Consider the following 22,085-nt stretch of genomic DNA (forward strand, 5'->3'; position numbering starts at 1 on the left):
TAGATTAGATAGATAGATTAGATAGATAGATCTGGCATAGATACATATAGATATATAGGTATAGATAGATAAGGTAAATATATAGATATGTAGATATATAGCTACTAAGACATTGTCTCAAAAAAAGAATCAAAGTATGAAATTTTGATAGAAACAGGTTTGCTGTGTTATTTGCTATATATTATGTATTTATCTGTATGGTGTGTATAATGGTATAGGCTTGTTCAGTGCTGTGTTCTATGTGTGTGTGATGGTGTAATATGTTGGTGTGGTGTGTGTTACATAGCATGCATGTATATTTTTCTGTATCTTTTGGTATGTGTATCATGCATAGTGTGGTATATGCAGGCTGTCTGGGTGTTGTTTTTTTTGGGTGTATACATAGGAGAAAGAGAGAGAGAGAGAGAGAGAGAGAGAGAGAGAGAGAGAGAGAGAGAGCGCACCTTAATAACGATACTGTGATGATGACTATGGTAACTGGAGGAAAGGTCTAGCAGTGGAGGGGAAATTAAGGAGCTGAGTCCAGCATTGGGCATGGTTGTCCTTTTAGAAGAACAGAGACTCCTGGAATGAAGGTACCTCCCTGGATGTCACTGTCCACCAGATAGATCTGAGGAGCCCCAGCAGCAGCCACACAGGCATCATGCTGTGTATAAGCACATCTGAACTTTATGTTGTAAACCGTGCTTTATGTTTGCCGCTTCTACAGGATGTCGTGTAACTTTTCAAATTAAGAAGTATGTGATTTCCATACTGTTTAAAAACAGCTTCTAGTAGAATTGATGATGAAATAACTTGAGCGTTGGTTGGTTCAGCAAGCAGAAATAGCTTTTGGATGAAAGCATGGCTTCTGCCTAGATGATGTCGTGTCTAGACACAGCTGTATGAGTAAGAGAGTGTAGTGTTCTGTTTTTCCTAGTAATATGTGTTCATGTTTTCCTAGTTCCTGATGTAAGTCGGAATGGGGATCCATATGTTGCTACCTCTATTGTTGAAGCCATTGCAACTGTTGACAGAGCCATCAACTCTACAAGGACACACTTGTTTGACAGGTATGGTGGACAGGGCCGTGGTGCTGGCCTTGATGGAGGAGCGGGTGGGGTGGGGTGGGGTGGGGTGCAATGCATGCTTTCCTAGTGCATGGGTCCTTTACCTGTCCCTCCCCACCCCCAAACTTTAATATACAAGTCCTAAGAACTTTCCTGTGCAAGCCATAAGGAACATCAGCTGACTGTGGCCTCTCTGGGGTTAGAGCACTGGCAGGAGATGTACCTTCTTCATAGGCGCTGGACTGTGATTCACGATCAAACCATTTTTAGAAGACTCACCTCATTCTTGTGGCTTGTTAGAAACAATTTGGCCAAAACAAAATGTTACTGAGGTGGCCAGTGGATCCCGCCATGTTGGCAATTGCTACGGACTCTCTGCACCTTAACTGAAATGCGATTCCTGTGACTCTCTCTCTTGACTTATTAATGGTTTGTTTTCAGTGTCTTTGGTTCTTGTTTGTCTGTTTGTTGCTCTGTCGCCTTCCACCTGGGATGAGTCAGGTACAGTGCACCACGTTGTTGAAAGTAGCGGTAGAAATTTAGTCATATCAGTACACTTTTAGTTTCTGGATTTTTGTTCCCCAGTGATTTATCTCATTGATTCTCTCCCTCCCTCCCTCCTGCCAGCCGTCCTCGTTCGCCAAATGACCTTCTCGCTCTGTTCCGGTACCCACGGGATCCATACACAGTGGGACAAGCCAGGGCAGGAGAGATATTCGAGCGGACCCTGCAGCTGATCCAGGAGCATGTTCAGCATGGCTTGATGGTGGACTTGAATGGAACAAGTCAGTACCATGTTCTTCCATCCTCTGACTTGAGTGCGAGGTAGCAGACACTCTTTGCTGCATGTGCATCATGTAAGAGGCTCTGGCTATGCCTGCACTCGTATCTGAGCCCACTTTCTCTTGAGCTTACATAGGTCCTGGTGTCTCTTTGGGCCCCTATCCAGGGGCCTCGGACTGCCCTTCAGCTCCAGGAGACCCCCAGGCCTTTTGAGCCAGCAGCATGCCTTTACTAGGTGTCCATGACCTTCCTAAAGTCATCAAAACAGCCACATAATGATCCCAGGATCAAGGATCCTCATGCTCAGAGCACAGTTTTGTTAATGCTGCTTGAAGACACTGACCCAGCCAAGGCCTTCCCCTTCCTCATTCTCTCTCCCGTGCAGACTATTACGGGTTTCAGACAAGCCATCTGTGCATGCAGACACCTATGCACACGCATTTGTGTATACCAGGACTTTGAACAATGTAGGACCTGATTAACTAGGCTGATTGATCTGTGTCTATTTGGGCCTTGCTGTGTGTCCTCCCTACAGATTGTCCTTCCTGCACGTCTAGTTCTTGTGTGCCAGAGATGAAAGGAAAGCTTCCTGGGCTGATCTTGGGGTAGCTGATGTTTCCACTTGCTTCTCCCAACCTGAAAACCATCATGGATTTTTTGTATGGATATTTTACAGGTCATCCGCTATAAGAAGGGGCTCTCTTACGGCCTTTAAAATGTGTAGACTGGGTCTCCGGAGCCAGACATAGGCTAGAGATACTTTAATGAAAAGTTGCAGGGCTGGCTCTGATCAGCAGAGAGAGCAAGCAAGAGAGAGAGAGAGACAGAGAGACAGAGAGAAAGAAAGAAACAGAGAATACACAGGGATGTTGGTCTCATGTACCTGGATATATACACGTGTGAATGTGAATGTGCCCACGTATGAGCAAGTATCTTGCATATTTTACATAGAAGCATGTCATATGGCTATGCAGGCAGGATTGTGTGTGTTTATGAGAGTTCATCTGTGAGTGTGTACACCTGAGTCTCAGTGAGTGAGCTTGTCCTCAGATATTTGTGCTTGTCTGAAGACTGGAACACTCTGTAATGGAGGGATAGAGAGGAAGGGGAAGGCCTTGGCTATGCCAATGTCTTCAGGCAGCATTTGATGAAACAGCTCTGAGCATGGGGTCCAGAGGTGTTTATGTACCTATGTTTTGATGGCTTTAGGAAGGTCATAGAGACCTTTTAGAGTCATGCTGCTGACCAACAAGACCTGGGGTTTTCCTGTAGCTGATGGGTAGTCCAAGGCTTCTGAGCAGGAAGGCAACCTAGTGGAAGTCTGCCCCTGGCTGGCCAGGTGGATGGGTGTGTCTTATGGTGGATTTTGTGAGATGCAAGACCAGTTCATGAGCAGTGTCCTTGGTTGATGACAGAGGAAAGGAGAGGGTGGCAGGAGTCTGAGGCCCCCGTAAGTGTCCTCATACGTGCAGGTGGCTATAGGATAGACTCTGAAGAGAGGTGCTTTGGTATAGTTGTCACTGCAGTGAACACTGATGGGCATAGGGAAGCTCTTCCACAAGGAGAGGACCTAGGGCTGGTGTGGAGGAGCTTCTCTGCCTGTTCCATGGAACAATATGAGGTAGGCTGAAGGTCCTCAGTTTTGGACCTCTGAATGTGCTGGGTTTCTTGAGGAATCACTTTATTAGAGCTAGTGGCGTAAAACCATAGACCCGATGGAAAGGCGTCAAGACTGTCAGGAAAGAGTGAGCTGAGCAGGAAGGGAATACTCCACCCAGTCATCAGCCAGAGCATCACAGGCAACAGCGGAGACTCTGAAGGCAGTGGTCTGCACCATGACTGGTAGAAGTCAATGCTTCTCTACTGTGTTGCCTGCAGGTTACCACTACAATGATCTGGTGTCCCCGCAGTACCTGAGCCTCATCGCCAACCTGTCAGGCTGCACTGCACACCGTCGCGTGAACAACTGCTCAGATATGTGCTTCCACCAGAAGTATAGGACGCATGATGGCACGTGCAACAATCTACAGCACCCGATGTGGGGTGCCTCACTGACCGCCTTTGAGCGCCTGTTGAAGGCTGTGTATGAGAATGGATTCAACACACCCCGGGGCATTAATTCCCAGCGTCAGTACAATGGGCATGTACTACCCATGCCTCGCCTGGTGTCCACCACACTGATTGGGACAGAGGTGATCACCCCCGATGAGCAGTTTACACACATGCTGATGCAATGGGGCCAGTTCCTTGACCATGACCTAGACTCTACAGTGGTAGCCCTGAGCCAGGCCCGCTTCTCTGATGGGCAGCATTGCAGCTCAGTATGCAGCAATGACCCTCCCTGTTTCTCGGTCATGATCCCCCCCAATGATCCCCGGGTGCGGAGTGGCGCCCGATGCATGTTCTTCGTGCGATCGAGCCCCGTGTGTGGCAGCGGCATGACGTCCCTGCTCATGAACTCTGTGTACCCTCGAGAGCAGATCAACCAGCTCACCTCCTACATTGATGCCTCCAATGTGTATGGCAGCACAGACCACGAAGCCCGCAGCATCCGGGACCTGGCCAGCCACCGTGGCCTGCTGCGTCAGGGCATTGTGCAGAGGTCTGGCAAGCCCCTGCTTCCCTTTGCCACCGGGCCACCCACTGAGTGCATGCGTGATGAGAATGAGAGCCCAATACCATGCTTTCTGGCTGGTGACCACCGTGCCAACGAGCAGCTTGGCCTGACCAGCATGCATACGCTGTGGTTCCGGGAGCACAACCGCATTGCAGCAGAGCTGTTGAAGCTGAACCCGCACTGGGATGGGGACACTGTCTACCATGAGACCCGCAAGATAGTCGGGGCAGAGATACAGCACATCACCTACCGGCACTGGCTGCCCAAGATCCTGGGGGAGGTGGGCATGAAGATGCTCGGTGAGTACCGGGGCTACGACCCCAGTGTCAATGCTGGCATCTTTAATGCCTTTGCCACTGCAGCCTTCAGGTTTGGTCACACTCTGATCAACCCTCTGCTCTACCGGCTGGATGAGAACTTTGAGCCCATCCCTCAGGGCCATGTGCCCCTCCACAAAGCCTTCTTCTCGCCCTTCCGGATTGTCAACGAGGGGGGCATCGACCCACTTCTCCGAGGGCTGTTTGGAGTGGCAGGGAAGATGCGCATTCCCTCTCAATTGCTGAACACGGAGCTCACGGAGAGGCTGTTCTCCATGGCCCACACAGTGGCCCTGGACCTGGCTGCCATCAATATCCAGCGAGGCCGGGACCATGGCATCCCACCCTACCATGACTACAGAGTCTACTGCAACTTGTCGGCTGCTTACACCTTTGAGGACCTGAAAAATGAGATCAAGAGCCCCGTGATCCGGGAGAAACTGCAGAGGTGGGTATTGGTAAACTGAGGCACCTGGATAGGTATGTAGATGTCAAGAGACCTTGGCTGTGAACTGTGATGTCACTGTCTCTAGGTTCAAGCTTCAGTGGTGGCTTGCGGTCAGGTGAGAGAAATCTGTGGTGGCTGAGATTGGACAGCCTGTGGTCTGCTGGCCAAGATGCTACATACAGAGCCAGCCCAGGGTTGGGGTAGTCGTGTTTGCCCACCTCTTTGTGCTCAGGAGGTAGACTTTGTAAATTGTAAGGAGTTTTCTGTTGAGATAGCAGTTATACTTACCTAGCTGGGACAGTAAAGTCACATGGCAAATGGGCCTCAGACTGGCCAGCCTCCTGGGCCTGGCTCTCCACCTATAGTGTGACTCATGCATGAGTGGTTATTGCTCATAGAAGAGGAGAGCTGGCCTGGGAGCTGAATAACAGATGTGGAAGTTTCATGGGGAGATGAATAACCCACCACTCAGAGGATAGAACTGGGTCTGCTCGGGATTTGGTTATCTCTCTCATCTAGGGCCAGGCTTTTTCGGACCTTCTGCCTCCTAGGGGCTGTTCAGACCTGAAGGCGTGCGGGAAGGTCTCCCTTGTGAGATACTGCAGTTTCTGAATGAGAGCTGCCTCCCTGTGCTCCAGTGCACTTACATAATGGATTTGATTATTGGCAAGGGAAGCACACGAGTTCTCCATGGGGACAATATATCTTTTTGTCACCGTTATGCTTAATTGGGATTTATGCTCACTGACTACTTCATGGGGCATCATGTCCCCATCCAGATGGCCATGGATGGCTTTCCCAGTCCATTTTTGCTTTTGCTTGCCAAAATATTTCAGAACTTCTTGGTTTCTGGTAATCTTGCCATTGCTGCTGCTGGAGATGGTGGACCTGGACCAGCTGTAAAGGGGAGAAACCTTGGCAAAAACAAGACGCGCACACACACACATATACACACACACACACACTAGTCATTTATTCTTTCTGTGAACTAATTACAAAGAGGAAAAAATGAGATGTGACTGGGAGGAGAGCTGAATGGCCATGAAAGCCTGGGCTGCCAGGATTTTTCAGCAGGCCTTGGGGAACGCAGCTGTCGTCTACTGTCCTGGCAGCCTGTTGAAGTTTTACATTTCAGGGCAGCCTGGAGATGAAGATGTGGGCTGAATCTGGGCTTCTCTCCCTGGTGGGGTCCACAGGCTCCCCCGGGGTGGGGGAGAGGGGCTCTGTAGTGCCACAGAGAGCATCACCAGCAGACCTGAAACAGATATCCTTCAGCCTTCTGCTACCCCTTTACAGACGGGAGGGCAAAGAGCAGGCATCCTGAGGTGACACTGTCATCTGGTGCCCCGGCAGCAAGGCCAGCAGCCCTCTCTGTCCCCATGGCAGGTGACTTCCAGTAAGGCCTGGGAGGCTTTAGGCCAGGGTGTTTGTCCCTGAATGTCAGGGACCACCGTTTGTGCTTGGACAGGCTAGATGGCTGCTTGATGAGAGTAGATTTGATGGAAGAGGAATGTATGTCATGTTGGAAGATGAATGTATGTCTTTTCCAATAGATTATAGGGTGCTCCTCTGTTGCTCCAAGCCTGGTGGGGAATGGAGGGTTGGGCGTAGGGGTTGGAAGATGTTATTTCAGACTCCAGCACAGTCTCTTGCAACAATTGGAACCAAGACTACCTGGTGCCTTGTAAGCTCTTGGAAAATTGCACAAGGCTAGAAAAGAAAAGCCTTTTGGCATTGCTGGTTCTTTCTGTATCTTTCTGTATGGGCATACATATTCCCAGGGCATGGAGGACCTAGGAGAATGCTTGTTAAACATTTGATAATGTTTAAGCTTCATGTTAGATATCTACCCTATTTAATTAACCAGCATTTCCATTGACAAATACATTTCTATATATTGTAGGGTTTAATCTTATTCTTTTCAATTAGACTATTCATTGTTCTTATACTGAAGGAAAAAGATAGGTGTGAGTAGATAGATAGGCTGCCTCATGAACTTGGGTGGTTCTCCCTGGAGCACAGGAAAGAATTATGTCTTAATTTTCTTATGTTTTTTGGCTTTCAAATCACTTATAAGTAAATATATATATATGTATATGTGTATATATATATATATATATATATCCTTCATATATACAAGGAAAAGGGGAAAATTCCTTAAAATGTGATTAAAGAAGATTTAAAGAAATAGCAATGAGCTCTCTCTGTCCAGTAAATGTCTGGAGGATGTGGGGGGGGACCTTTTTCCTGTTTGCAGTGTTTCATATCCCAGGCAGCTATGATGAGCACACTCAACTTTGCCCTTGTCTATTGCAGGCTGTATGGCTCGACTCTCAACATTGACCTGTTCCCGGCCCTCATGGTGGAAGACCTGGTCCCTGGCAGCCGCTTGGGGCCCACGCTCATGTGCCTGCTCAGCACACAGTTCCGACGCCTGCGGGATGGAGACAGGTGGGTGCTAGAAAACCTTGTCTTACACTGTTGGTGTGGATCCGGGACAGAGAGGACCTGTGCTTGCTTAGGACAGGGAGAGCCCCTTCCCACTTGCTGCCCTTCAGATGGCTCCGTACTTCCTCAAGGCTGCCTGGCACCTTACCCTTTCAGGCTAACACACCTGAGTCCCAGGTACCATTGGCCTCTGGAGCCAATGAGAACGGATATATTTCCAGGAGCCTTTTGACCGTCCAAGACAGTACCGGGATTAGAGCATTGTTGTTTGTTTTGTTTGGGTTTTTGAGATGGGGTCTCACTTGTATAGCTTGGGCTCATGCTCAGATGTGCACCCTAACAACCTTACTGAGACTTGAGGCTTTTGGCAAGATGTTTTTTTTTTCTTTTTAATAATGTTAATTTACTTTAGGAAATGGGAAAGAGGCCAAAGCATCAGCTGAGGAGTTTAGTTAGGAGTTTCGATATCCATCCTTTTGTCAAGAGTAGCCATCTTCTGGCTGTTTTCTCTCATTTATTGGGTGGGAATTTGAGCAATGGTGGCTATATATTTTTTTTAATTCTTGCTAATTGAATCCATGATTTCCATGTTGGAAGGATGTTCTCTTGAATCCTTGCAGCTGACATTCTCCGTGCCCTCTGCTGACCCCACTGACCCTGCTCTTTTCATCCCCGGAGTCCAGGTTGTGGTATGAGAACCCAGGCGTGTTCTCCCCCGCCCAGCTGACTCAGCTCAAGCAGACGTCCTTGGCAAGGATCCTTTGTGACAACTCAGACAACATCACCCGTGTGCAGCAGGATGTGTTCAGGGTGGCAGAGTTCCCCCATGGTTATAGCAGCTGTGAGGACATCCCCAGAGTGGACCTGCGAGTGTGGCAGGACTGTTGTGAAGGTACATGCTGCCAGCACCCTGCCCTGCCCTCACTGTCTCCCCATTGCTGCTGCTTTGCCTGAGAACGGGGAAAGTGGCCTTTGCCCCTCGGTGTGGGAACTGTTTGTGATTGCTTTGCTTAGTGAGCGATTACATGGTCTGAGGGAAGAATGTCCAGTTTTATCTTTTATTGTAAAAGCACCTAGCCTTGAGCCTTAGCTATATAGGTTGGTAATTCCACTCACTCTGCCTCTTGATAAACTTAGGAGGTACCCAGGGCTAGAGGGTTGCTTTACCCTGTAGATGTACACTAAAGTGTGGGTGGAAGTTCAGTACAGAAGATGCTCACACCAACCACTGAGCCAAGTGTGGTCATAAACTCCACGCGCTTAATGTCACATTTTGTCCTACTGTGAGTACAGTGCACTTCTCGATGGCAGTTGTCACTGCAGATGTCTCATGTTAAGATGTTCCTAGAAGATCTTTGCAGCCCCGTTGTAATCTTAGTCTGCACCTTGTATCGAACAAAATGCTATGCAAAAGAGAACAAAACTTGAGTGAGTTTGCATTAGCATATCTAACCTATTGAACAGCTTCATGTGCGCGCTTGTGCGTTGAGCCCCGTGAGTCCTGCCCACAAAGGATAACAATCGGCTCCTCCAGGAAGCACAGCAAACACGCTGTGTGATGCTGATACCACCCTGTAACTTGCAGGAAGGAGTGGTGGACTTTCTTCTCCAAGAGCTAGAGGGTAGCCTGCAGGTGTGAGAGGTCTTGATGTTAGCTCTGGAGAATCTAATAATGGGGTCTGTGCAGTACGTTCCTGTCAGCCTGGGCAGGCCTGCTCCTGGCCATGTCTGTCCATCTCACAGAGGCCACCAGCACAGCCCTAGCAGCCACTGGCTTCTGTGGTGACTGTTCTACAGTCTCTTTCCCACTTTACATTCTTCGGTTCCTCTCTTGGTTAACCTCCGTTTCCAGTTTCTAATTGGACTGCAATTTTGGCTTTATTCAAACTATGATCAGAGCCCCATAGATAATAAAGCTGGGGACATTTACAGCCTAAGCCAAGTGACATAGTGTTTGTGGTGAGAAGAGGGCTCCAGAGAACGGATGCTCCAGGCACTCATGGTTCTCAGCCCTGCCCTACCCATTGGACCCTGAACAAGATGGGCCACGTAAGGCTGGAAAAGCACACAGAGTTCAGAACTGTGGTTATTTTTCTACTAAAGTAGTCACTCAAGATAATTAGTATTAAAATCGGGCTGGCTTTGGAAGCTGCATTTAATATCCTAAGAGGATGTTTGGCATGAGTGCAACTGTACGTGAGTGTGCATGACCATGTGGTTTGTCCAAAGTGATAGTTTTGCATGCCTTTCTCCCATATGTATATATTTGTGTATGTGTATATCATGTTCGTTCTCTCTCTCTCTCTCTCTCTCTCTTCCTCCCTCCCTCTCTCTCTCCCTCTCTCTCTCCCTCTCTCCCTCTCTCCATCTCTCCCTCTCTCCATCTCTCCATCTCTCCATCTCTCCATCTCTCCATCTCTCCATCTCTCCCTCTCCCCCTATATTGTAAGAAGGACATTGTGGTTACTGTGAACCTAATCCTAAATTACTGCTCTTCTTGAGATCACACGCTAGGAACTTATATCTGCTTTTCCTTCCTTTTGCTTTAAGTCTCCCAGGTTTTTCCAGTTTAAATACTTTCCTGCAAGGATAGCATCATTCTGCCTGTAGCAGACTGTTATGTTGTCTTGGAAGTAGTGTGCAAGGCCGGTCCTTACTTTATGATACGGAGCCTCTATTTTCTGATAACAACACCAGGACCCTTTCTGCTACAGAAGCTGAGCCAAGCTTCATTCTTTTACTTAGAAGTATCCATGGTTCTGGAAGGGATGTCTCTGAGGCAGGCATTGTCTTGGCTTGTGCCTCTATTCTAATCCATTGTTCCAGCTGCTGCAGAGGCTCAGTGCCCAAGGCTCTTGCCGACACAGCTTCTTCCAGATACTGTGCCTCTTAAAATAGCAGGCTCTGGCCAACCCTGAAGGGCTTCAAGATTCTAAATTTATGGTTTCCATTTTAGCCTGAACCCATTTGTAACATATAGTAGAAAACACAAAACATTGAAATCTTGCGAGAAAAAAAAAGGTTGGTTGCTGTTAACTGTTGGGGTAGGTGGTGGGTGGGTCGTGTATGTGCATGGTGTGTGCTTGCAGAGTATGTATATGTCTGCATGCGCGCAGGTACACTTGGCATGTGTATGTGTACACTTGGCATGTAGAGGCCAGGGGTTGGCATCCAGTGCCTCCTTTGTTCACCCTCTACTTTATTTACTCATCAGGGTCTTCTATTGACCCTAGAGCATGACAGTTCCTTTTGTCTCACTAGCCAGCTCACTGTAGAGATTCAAGCTCCACTCCTGATTGCTCAGCGAGAGCTGTATTTACTGAGCTGTCTCCCCAGTCTCTGTTCTAATGAAGCTTAGAAGAAGGCTCATGAGGGATCAATTCCTGCAGCTGCACCAGGATCACAGCACCAAGAGCAACACCCATGTACCCCAGAACCTGAAAGAGCTGCTTCTGAGCTGGGGCAGTGCCCATTTCCTTAAACTAGATGTGAAATTACAGCCTAGGGCCTGATGAGTCGTAGGGCATTGTCACATACACACACATGCGCATCCCACATATGTATACACAGAGGCACTCACTAGCAAATACATACCAATACTCACCTGCAGCCACAATTTGAAATCTTGCAGCAATTATTGAAATACTACAGAGAATTCAAATATGTCACCCAAATTCATCAACTGTATTAACATTTCCTATAGATTTACTTACACTTTTACTTATGCATGTTTTATGTGTGTACAAGTATGTATTATCCATAAATAAATCACAAAAGTTTTTTTTTAATAAATAAATAAACCACAAAAGTTGCAGATTTCCTGCTGCCTGCTCCTAAACAATTTACTGAAGTATAATCATAATTGGAAAATTTCACATGGAACAAATTGTTACCTAATTTTTGGATCTTATTTAAATTTTACTGTTCTCCCAATGTTAGTTCATGACAGGTTCCACCCAGGCTCCTCACTTAATTTTATTTGCAAGTTCCCAGACTCCTATATCCTGGAAGAGGTCTTAGTCTGTCTCCATCTGGGCCCTTTTGGTAGCTTTCCCTCCATGTGGGTTTTCCTGACTTTTCCCTAAAGGTTAAGTGCAACAATGGGACATGGATCGAGGCACACAGGGCTGTGTTATGTATGCTTATTTTATTCACAATAGTAGGAGGCATGAGGGACAAGTTTGTCCTATGACTAGTTAACTGCTGAAAATGTTTGACTAGAAATTCTGGTGAGTGTCAGGAGGGTTACAAACATGTGACTTCAGTTAGAATCTGAACATCTCCTTTGCATCCAATTTTTCTATTGTACAAGGCCCTGGGTGGAGAAGTAGACCAGTCTTAGGCAGGCAAGGTGGTCCAGATGAGGGTCAGATTTGGAGCATAGGTGCCCTGTATACACTGAACTTTCCAGGTGTTACCATGGTTTCATACATTTGCTATGTGAACATAGCCATTTCTACAGCAGCAATATTGAGTGTGGGGTTGCACTTAGGACCAAAGTGCATAAAGCTGACACAGGCCAGGCAGAATCATGGAGTCCAGTTGTACTTTGTGCTTGATGGATAGCTGGAACATCCATGGGAAATATGGTGGCTCTGGAGTTCCAGAACCCATCCAATGTATAGTTCTCAAGTCAGGGCCACTTGGACGCACCCATTCACATGGGACACAACCTGCCTTCTTGTTGTTCTCTGGTAATCTGGGGCAAGACTTTATGATGGAGAATCACCCTTGCCCTCTTCCAGAACCTCCAGCTTTGCTTGGCTTGGCTTCAGTTTTCAGAAAAGATTGGAGGAAGAGGTTCTAATCATTGTTGTGAAAGGCCAGGCTGCTGTGGATCTGGTTTGTGTCCCTAGAGCCATCTGAGAAGCCACTTTATCTACTCTTGATTAGTGCACAGGGCAAATTTAATCCTCCCAGCTTAACTCAGGTCAGATAATGACCAGTGACAGCAAATGCCATGCTTCTCAAGGACTGCTAGGTGGTCAGAAGGGAGGCCTTGGTTCAGTTAGCATATGTCCTCCCATTTCTAGGGACAGACACCAGGACCTACAGTCTCTCATCCATAGAGGCAGTTACCACTGGTCTCTGTCTATTACTCCTTGGCCTTGGCCAGGGTTTCTGCATCAGTGGGGTCACAGGACTTTAGAATTTGTCGAGATGGCATTTGCTTTCTTCTGGGCTAGACTACTCTAATGGGGAAAAGGAGGTATGAAAATGGATGGCTTTAGTGGATGTTGTAGGTAGGCTTAGGTGAGAGAGAATAGGGTTTCTCCATATATCCAGAGCTTGGGATGAGGCCTCAACCAAGACAAGGCAGGGTTTGCAAATGACTTGGACTTGTTGCAGGTTGATTTGAGCTGATCATGAGGTCTCATGGGGCAGAGTATCCCCTGACAAGGGCAAGAGGACTTAGATCATAAAAATAGAGTGCTAAAGTCTACATGTGTGGGCTGCAGGAGGGCATCGTGGTCACCTGGGATGCCCTGGTGCAGGCAGTTTGTCCTCAGGTGGACTTGCTTGAAGCGTTTAGCAGGTTTGAGTGCTGGAACCACAGATACTCACAGACCCACTGTTAGCTCTGTGAGTCCCTTCAGGTGCTCCCTGACATTCCTGTATCCTAATTGAAGGGGGAAGAGAGAGGATGGGTCATACAAGTAGTTCCTACTTTACATAAGGTAAGTGTATGCTAACTTAGAGTCCTTTGTAGCTCATCTCCCCACTTTGCCTTCTCACCAGACTGTAGGACCAGGGGACAATTCAATGCTTTCTCCTACCATTTCCGGGGAAGACGGTCTCTAGAATTTAGCTATGAGGAGGACAAGCCCACAAAGAGAGCCAGGTGGCGGAAAGCGCTAAGGTGAGTTTTGGTGGGCTCTGGAAGGCATCCTGCCTAAGAATTCCAGCCATCTCTGGGATAGACGGAGGTCTTGCTGTTGCTTTGGGCTCAGTCAGAGCCTCATTTGGCTCTAGCAGAAATGCCCCAAGAGTACAGAGTCCTCTGTGTCCTTCTTGACAGTGCTGGACTGTAGTGTGCTATCCTGTGCTATAGAAGGGATGCACTTAGGAACGTTGCCTCAGACTTGTACATTGACACTTTGCGTCTTATCCTTACTCCTTAGTGTAAAGCATGGCAAACATCTTAGCAATGCCACATCAGCCACCCACGAGCACTTGGAAGGGCCAGCAACTAATGATCTCAAGGAATTTGTTCTGGAAATGCAAAAGATCATCACAGACCTCAGAAAACAGGTAAGGGTGGCCTGAGTCCCCGCTGGCTGCTTCTTACTTTTGATCAGCACATCTCTTGTCCCCTGGGTTCCCAGAGACCTTGCATTTCTGAGTGATTGTGACAGTGTTGACGTGCCCTCACCTGCTGGGGCATGGCCACTTGTATAGCTTGCTTTGCTCCAGCTTGCTTCTAGCTAGGCTCCATAGAAGTCATGTCCTCATGTTTCCCAGTGAACTAGTGTGTTAGGTACTTCTGTATTGCTGCGATTACATATCATAACCAAGGGCTTACAGTTTCAGAAAGTTAAGAGTCCATGGTTGTGGATAGAGGCACAGCCGTGGGAGTAGGAAGCCAAGGTTCATATCTTGAATGGAAAGCACACGAGTTTGAAAAGGAACCAAGTAATGGTACAAGGCTTTGAAATCTCAGAGTCTACTCACACTGATGGACTTCTTCCAACATGGCCACGCCTCCTAGACCTCCCCCAAACAACTGGGAAACATTTGCCCAAATGCCCAGGACTACTAGGGGACATTCAAACCACCGCAACTGGGACACTGGGGAGTGGACAGTTGGTGTCTCTAAGTTTAGAGTACTTTGCCAGGGAATATGGCTGAGAGGACACCATTGGAATAGACAGAAAGTCCCAGAAAACTCAGGCAAAGTCATATGAAGAAGTGTAGGAGAAGACAAACCTGAATTCCTGTTGGTTAGCCATGTCTTGTAGAATAGATTGGAAATAACTGTTTCCAGAGCCTAGTCAGTCCATGATGGTAGACCGGCAGAAGTTGTGTGGCAGGGTACCAGGACTCTACACTACAGCCCTGGCTGAGGATCTATACATAAAGCCCTCTCTTTCTGCCTAAGGAACTTTGTTCTGCTTCTCTGGAGCTCTGTGTTTAGTTACTAAAGGCCTTGTTTCAAAGAGAGGGCGGCTGAGACATGGGAGGTATGGTCACTCGATGACAAAGAACATGAAGGGCATGTGCTTGAGTTGTGAGGCAGAGAAGTATTCTCCTGGGTGGTGTGGAGAGTGTCCCAGGAGGTAGTGTGCCATTAGTGACTGGTTTTTGGGATTCTTGGGTCTGGCTCTTTTCCTATCCCAAGGCTACTCATGTGATAAGCTCAGGGGAGACTCATGTAACTCAAATTCCTTTCTAGATTTAAAAAAAAAAAAAGGCCATCCCTATGGCATCTGTTCCTGCTAGATCCTTGCCCTGGCCTAGGGCTCCGTCTCTGCATTCCAGCACCCAGCTAGGTTTGCACTGAAGCACTAGTGGGTGGTGCTGGGGATTCCTAGCTCAGGCAGAGAAGCTCAGACCAACCCCAGGAGACTTCTAGATACTGATGAGCAGGTACCCTTCGGACCAAGGGTTGGTCCAGGAAGCCCTCATGGACTTAGTGTCCATAGTACTATTGCATACATTCTACCTGTGGTGTAGTTAGGGACTGCTCAGCTCGAGATGCCAGTAGACCTGACAGTGCAGAATGGCCTTGGTACAGACAGCTCAGGAAATGTTGGTCATTCCCTGTATGACCTGTCTGTGCAGCTGCCTATGGCTCGGCAGTGCTGGCTGCTATCCAGATCCCAGCCACCTTGGTCCTTAGCTATCTGGGCTTTGAGTTAACTCAGAGTCAGCCACTGATGCCCACATTAATCTCTACTTCCTGAGAATGCTCATCTAGCCTTTGGTTTTCTTCAAGGCCTCAAGCAGGAATGCAGAGAGTTAATACCTAAAACATCGGTTATGCCAGAGAGTCGTTCCTACAGAAGTTCGCTTTGTTTTGTTTGGAAATGCTGCAGCATGTCTCATTGTGAATAGCTCTTTGGCTAACTCGATTCCCGTTGGGATTTAGGCTGTTGGGTGGGAAGTCATCCTAATACAAAGACAAGGGGATCTTAGTAACAAGCGTCGATGTTCTGTGCTCTGCTCCAGCGTGGACTGGGGAGTACACTGTAGGTAGGCAGGAGGCGGGGTTGAACGCCACACGGCAAGTAGACTCCCAGCACCTGTTGTCATGTGGGCAGCCTCTCCTCCGCTGGGTATGGCTGCTGACGTTTATCTGATCAAGTCTGACTGCCTTGTGCCTTGCTGCAGATAAACAGCTTGGAGTCTCGGCTCAGTACCACAGAGTGTGTGGATGACAGCGGTGAATCTCACGGCGGCAACACAAAGTGGAAAAAAGACCCATGTACAGTTTGTGAGTGCAAAGTGAGTATGGGGGTCGGGTCTGTGTTTGTACCTGGAGAGCTGGTGGTCCAGGTGTCAGAGTGAGGTCCTGCTGGCCCTCATCCTCAGCTCTGGTTTCCCCTCAGACGCTGCAAACAGCAACTAGGGGCATTTGTGTGAACCACCTTCACAGCTAATGGTGTACGGGGAACATACACACAACCAGGAACCTGAGAACTCCACAGCCTAGGACCTGTGCTCGGAAGCTGGCTGTTACATCCACACACATACCCCCATCCCTATCGTCCAGTTTTTGGCCTGGGATAATTAGTTACAGAAAATACTATTGGATATAGTCCATCTTTGGGAAGAAGTGACAAGTAGGCCAATGATAAACCTTGCTTATGAGCACAGGTTCCCCTGACGTCCTGACAGAGATACAGAGCAAGAAGGCAGGACAGCAGGAATGAGGGGAGATCCAGGTCACCTCTTATCTAGCAGGGGACAGGGAACAGTACAGAGTACTCTAAGCATCCCTGGATTGCCTGGCTAAGGAAGACTAAGCTAGGAGAGGAAGGATTGTTTTCAGAGAAGAGCACTTCCCTCTGGCCTCAGTGTGCTTCCTGGCAGGATTTAGTGGAGATTAGGTTTGGGACAGCTCACTCCTTTGATCCTAGGCCTCACTAGGGTTAGACGACAATGGGGTCCTCCAGGGAATGTATTTGTAGCTGAAACGCTCCAATTAGTGTCTTCAGTCCCAGTCCCAGTCCAGCTGAGTCGAGCACAGGGGCTAGGAAATACTGTGGGGATGAGGGTAAGAGCCATTGGGTGTCATACTGGGTCAGGGGTCATGTGGGTCATGCCAAGCCGAGGGCCCAAGAATGACAAGAATATATCTCCCCTCCTTTAGAATGGCCAGATCACCTGCTTTGTGGAAGCCTGCCAGCCTGCAGCCTGCCCCCAGCCTGTGAAAGTGAAAGGCGCTTGCTGTCCCGTCTGCTTAAAGAACACTGCAGAGGAAAAGCCTTAGTGTTCCCGAGCTGAGCTCCTCGAAGCTGGTCCACAGAATACTTGTGAACCTAGATGACAACATGGGGAGCTTCAGACCACAGGACAAGTTGGGATCTCAGACATTTCAGGACCTCTGCTGTGCCATCGCAGAAGCAGCCAGGGCTGCTTCACACCCTGTGTTTGTAGAAGGAAATTGAGCAGGTGGGAGTGGGTGCAGGCTCTGGCCCTCACTTCATGTTAGACTTCTCAGGTTTATATTTAAGTGTTTTTAAATGGAAAATTGGTGCTACTATTAAATCACACAGTTGAGACATGGGTTTCGAAATTGCTTCTGCCTGATGATGCCACTTCTGTTTAAGGGAGGCAGAAGGTCTTTGATAGGCTTCATTTAAACAGAAGCATTTGGCAAATGGAACAGGATCTTATAAAATAACATCCTGGGCCAAAATCCCTACAGGGATACTAGGGCTTTCTCCCACTGCTCCTTCATGTCTGCCATCTTCCCCTTCAGGGCCCTTCAGCGTCTAATACCAATACTGACACAATCCTGCACCTTGTGACCATGTCCACCCTTCTACACAGGACTGTCACATTATTAAGCCACAGTTAGAAATAATCTTGTTTCCACTTAAAACATGTGTAAATACTGCCTTGCTGTAAATTGAATGTGAAATCCTTTGGTCCTATGCCATGTTGAGTGACCTGAACAGCCCCTTGCATCGGTAGGATGGTCTGCAGCCATCACCTGCCTTGGTTCCTGGCCATGGTGTAGGGAGGGTGATTCACTCTCCAGGTCTTTTGAATAGGTGACAGACAGGCAGAGCCTGAATGTCAAGAAATTCCATTGTATGAATGCTTTAAAGGAAAACGTTCCCTATACCTCATTATTTTTTATTGCATGATGTTTTATAAAAATTTGCCCATTTTAGATGTTAGAAAAATTATTTCCACTATGCAAATTTCTTTTTAATTCAGTGAAAAGCAACTATTATACCTCATAGTCTCTTGTTTTTAATTGACCAAAATATTCCATTCTATTCTCACAAGGTTCTGAGGTCTCTGCCTGAAAAAGCAAGTCTCACCCTATAGACACTGATGTGCCCAGCACTGCGTGCCAGCCATTGTGGGAACACAAGAGGGTCACCTGCCCAAGGGCTAGGGAGGAAGACCTCAAGGACACAGAGGAGTTGGAAAAGGACAAAATAGGTGCCATTTTAGGGAGACCATGGTCAGATAGGGGGATGCTCAGTTCCTTGCAGCCTCGGGCTTATGTTGGCACTAAGGCCATTGTGGTGTGTACTTATATGATCCCTATGCTGATACGATTACCTTCCTAGAGCTAGCTAGACGCAAAGCCACATGTGTAAGGCTGCTGAGCAAAGACAGCATCCCAGCATGGGCGTGTTCACGGTGGATTCACCACATTGCATATGTAAAGTGGTCCCCTTGGCTTACCCTTCATGTTGCTCATGATATTCAGAAGCTGGTGGTCCAGCGGGGGCAAGCATTTGTGAAATAGTAAGCTGAACTTAGTGATGGGATTTCAGAACAGACTTCTGTGAAGTAAGAGATGTAACCATGCATCTAAAATCAGATGGCTGTGTTAACTGCTTGGGCATAGAAATGGTGGGAGAGCCTGCCTTGGGTATCTGGTATTTCACATGAGCCCCAGGGCTATGTCTTGTGACAAGGCACACAAGTGTCTGTGGACTTAGACAGGTGCCAAAGGTTTTTGTTCTCTGTTCCTATGTGGGAGGCTGGCTGTGATTTACATTAATTTCTGTATTTCAAATGAAGATGTCTGCAGATCTCCATTTTGATGTTACAGCCTCATTGCCCAGGCAGTAGGCAGTGCCCAGACACCCTTTCTGACTAGCCACTGCACTGGGCTTCTGTGATTCAAAGTAGTGTATATATTTATTTACTTCTCTGACTGTTGCCAACAGCCAAATGCCATTTTATGTTCCTTGTATTCAGTCCATTACCAAAGAGGTGTTTGCACTTTGTAACGATACCTTTCAGTTCAAATAAAAGGACCACATCGTTAAGTGGAGAATCTGTCCTTTTTACTTTGACACAAACAATAACTTGTTCACTGAATGATGTGGAAGTAAGAGGAAGGGGTCCAGTCCTCCACAGAAACCCAGAGCTATGCTGTGAGCCACTGTGAGGAAGAAAAAGGAAAGAAATGGGGAGGGGGTAGTTAAGAGGAACTTTTCTTTTTCAGATAGGGATGCCTCAGCCAGCCTGATGCTATGTGGGTTCAGCCCCTGGAACAAACCTCATGAATTTATTTGTGGACCAGTATTTTCCACCTTCAGGAAATGCATGGTACTTTTGGCCCTCTGAGGGGACAGGTAGCCTCTGCTCTTCCAAAGCATGAATAAAGATCGTGCAGATCTCATCACACCATCAATGTAGAACGGTTTCCGTGTGTTTGTGCTTATGTGTGGCCTTCAGCCTGAGCAAGGTGGCCTGGGACACAGGATAGGGAAAGGATGCTGTTCTGGTGGATGCAGAAAGTCGACATTGTCATTACAGAGCCTGGAGTAGATGATGCTGTTCATTTAGCTATCATGCAAGAGTCTCTCATGGGACATGGAACTCACTAATTAGGCTAGGATGGCTGGCGGAGAAGCCCTAGGGATCCTCCCCACCCCTACCACTCCCACCCCAACCCAGCTCCTCAGTGCTGGTATTGTAGTCACATAGCCCTGTTTCTAACTTTTTACACGGGTGCTGGGGATCTGACCTCAGGCTCTGATGCTTATGCGGCAAGCACTTTGAGCTTTTGAAGTTTGCAGATCATTTTAGAACTTAAATGAGAAACATGAATGTGCCTTGCTGTGGGAGAGGATGTGTGGGATTCTCTGCTGCACTGTCCTGGTGAGCCAGCTTTCCCACACCTGAACCACATTCTGTGACAGACTCTGTTCACATGAGGTCATAAGCATAAAACTGACTTTTGCAACCACCAAGCATCACATGAAAGTTCCAGATGCTCTTTCTTGTCCTAGAATGATAGGTATAGCATAACTAGACCTCCAGGCTGCCTAATTTTCTTGCCAAGACTGTAATGAACTACAAATGAGGAAAATGGAGCACAGAAAGGCCATTGGCCCAATGTCAGCAGAGTCTGTGAACAAAATAAGAGTAGGTCCCATGTGGTGCTTGGCCAGCCATTCCCTGGTTCTCCTTTAACATTCTGTTGACTGACAAGCACCCTGAATAATTGTTGTGTTTTTACTTCAGATGTGGAAAACCATCCCAACATCTATATCCACATACCAAAGATTCTTCAAGGGTTAGTGAGATGATTTAGGGTAAAGGTGCCTGCCTCTGAGGCTGACAACCTGAGCTTCATCTTCGAGCCTTGGGAACTGCATGGTGGAAGTCAGGAGAGAACTGACTTCCACAAGTTGTCCTCTGATCTAAATCACAAATGCATCCATAGATACACACATTTATATTTATATATAGTATAATATTTTTAACTCCCTAAACCCAGATCAGAGGCTTCAGTGATAGGCAGCAGGAGTGAATCCAAGAGTTTGCAGGAGCCCTATCATGGCTGGTTTTATATTTGAGGAATTTGTTAAAAACAACTCTAAGTCTCTTTCTGAAATGTCTGGCTTTTGACTCAGGCAAGCAAGACTCCAGAATAAGGAAGCTGAGGCTGGAAACCCCAGAGCCTCACCCACTGTCTTCCCCATTATGTCCTATAAGTCTCTCTGGGTTGATAAAGGCCTTGAAGCTATGATTTCCCTTTCTTCTGAGTGCAGCCTGTGATCTCCTAGGACTGCTGAAGGCCATGTGGCAGGTGCAGCTGTGTTGCTGAGGAGAGATGGAGATTGCAAGCATCTTCATCTCATGTAGTGACTTTAAAGACGAGCTGTAAATTGATGTGGCGTCTGTTGTAAAGGTCAAAAGAGGGTAAGGGACAGAAATCTTACCATTTTCATATTTTCTTACTCTTTCTTGTGTTGACCATAGTACTGTGGAAAATTTTATTTTTCAATGTGCTTTAACCTAAGGCCAAATCTCTTTACTCTTATAATGAATGCACTGTTAAAAGCAAAAACCAAAACCAAAACCAAACAAAAAAACCGGAAAAGACAACAAAATAAACAAAACTAAAAAATAACAACAACAACAACAACAAAAACACCCCTCCGACATCATTGTTCATGTCTTGTAAACCATTCACATCCTGCTGTTTTATTGTTTTGCCCTTGCTAAATCAAACCAGGCAGTATACACACATTGAACTGGAGAGTCCTGCAGCTGCTTCAGAGGAGATCTCTGGAAAACATCGTGTTTGTGTTCCTCAATGACCACAGCAGGAATCATCTCAGATGAAGCTGCTGGTCACCATTCCTCATAACTATGACTCAGAGCTCACTAGGGGAGGAAGGAGCAGGATGTTGTGCCTGTGGTCTCCAAGGGGACAGTGCAGTCTGGTCACTGGGTTTCCACAGGAGTCCCAGCACTGCTGTCAGAGGGATATGCTTCTCCCCTCTGCCTCGGGGCTGAGCTCTCCTGTAAGTGAGGAATGCCCGGCCTGAGACTCAGGCCTGCCTTACTGACCCTGAACCCAATGCTCTGTCCCACAAAACAGCACTTTCCTATTTTAGAAAGCCTGGTTCTTTGTGTGCCCTGTGCAGACTGTGAGTCTCCGGATAGAATCGCAGAGCTTGCCACGCATGTGTTGGTGTGAAAAGGCAAATCTGTGACCTTGAGAAATGTTGATGCTTCCTGTTTCCTTCAAGGGCTCAAAGGTGATAAAACCACACAAGAAACTCTCCTGTCTCACCCAAAACAGATTGTAAACAGTTTAGTGGCTGATAGCCCAAGTCCCATAGAAGACAGCATTGTTCCTAAAAGGCTACACCCTGAATCCAGGCCATTTTGACTTGCTCAGGCCTCCTTTCCCAGTAACCCACCCCCACTTGTGTGATACTTCCCATACCCCCCCCCCCAAACAAACCTACCCTACTTTGGTGCCTGCG

At 47.4% G+C, this 22,085-nt stretch overlaps 1 protein-coding gene across 2 annotated transcripts in view; it reads left to right on the forward strand.

The window, feature by feature from the left end:
* Window positions 1-19,124, forward strand: part of Pxdn (peroxidasin) — a 77,648-nt gene extending 58,524 nt beyond the window's left edge. For both annotated transcript variants that reach the window (XM_021178873.2, XM_029484621.1), the window contains 9 exons: window positions 944-1,052; window positions 1,677-1,834; window positions 3,711-5,214; window positions 7,531-7,665; window positions 8,346-8,554; window positions 13,402-13,522; window positions 13,785-13,914; window positions 15,994-16,107; window positions 16,976-19,124. In XM_021178873.2, the coding sequence (XP_021034532.1) occupies window positions 944-1,052; window positions 1,677-1,834; window positions 3,711-5,214; window positions 7,531-7,665; window positions 8,346-8,554; window positions 13,402-13,522; window positions 13,785-13,914; window positions 15,994-16,107; window positions 16,976-17,095 (2,600 nt within the window). In that variant the 3' untranslated portion in view covers window positions 17,096-19,124. The remainder of the gene's footprint in view (window positions 1-943; window positions 1,053-1,676; window positions 1,835-3,710; window positions 5,215-7,530; window positions 7,666-8,345; window positions 8,555-13,401; window positions 13,523-13,784; window positions 13,915-15,993; window positions 16,108-16,975) is intronic.
* The last annotated feature ends 2,961 nt before the right edge of the window (window positions 19,125-22,085 follow it).

Source organism: Mus caroli, chromosome 12, assembly GCF_900094665.2.
Source record: "Mus caroli chromosome 12, CAROLI_EIJ_v1.1, whole genome shotgun sequence".
NCBI classification, from domain to species: Eukaryota; Metazoa; Chordata; class Mammalia; order Rodentia; family Muridae; genus Mus; species Mus caroli.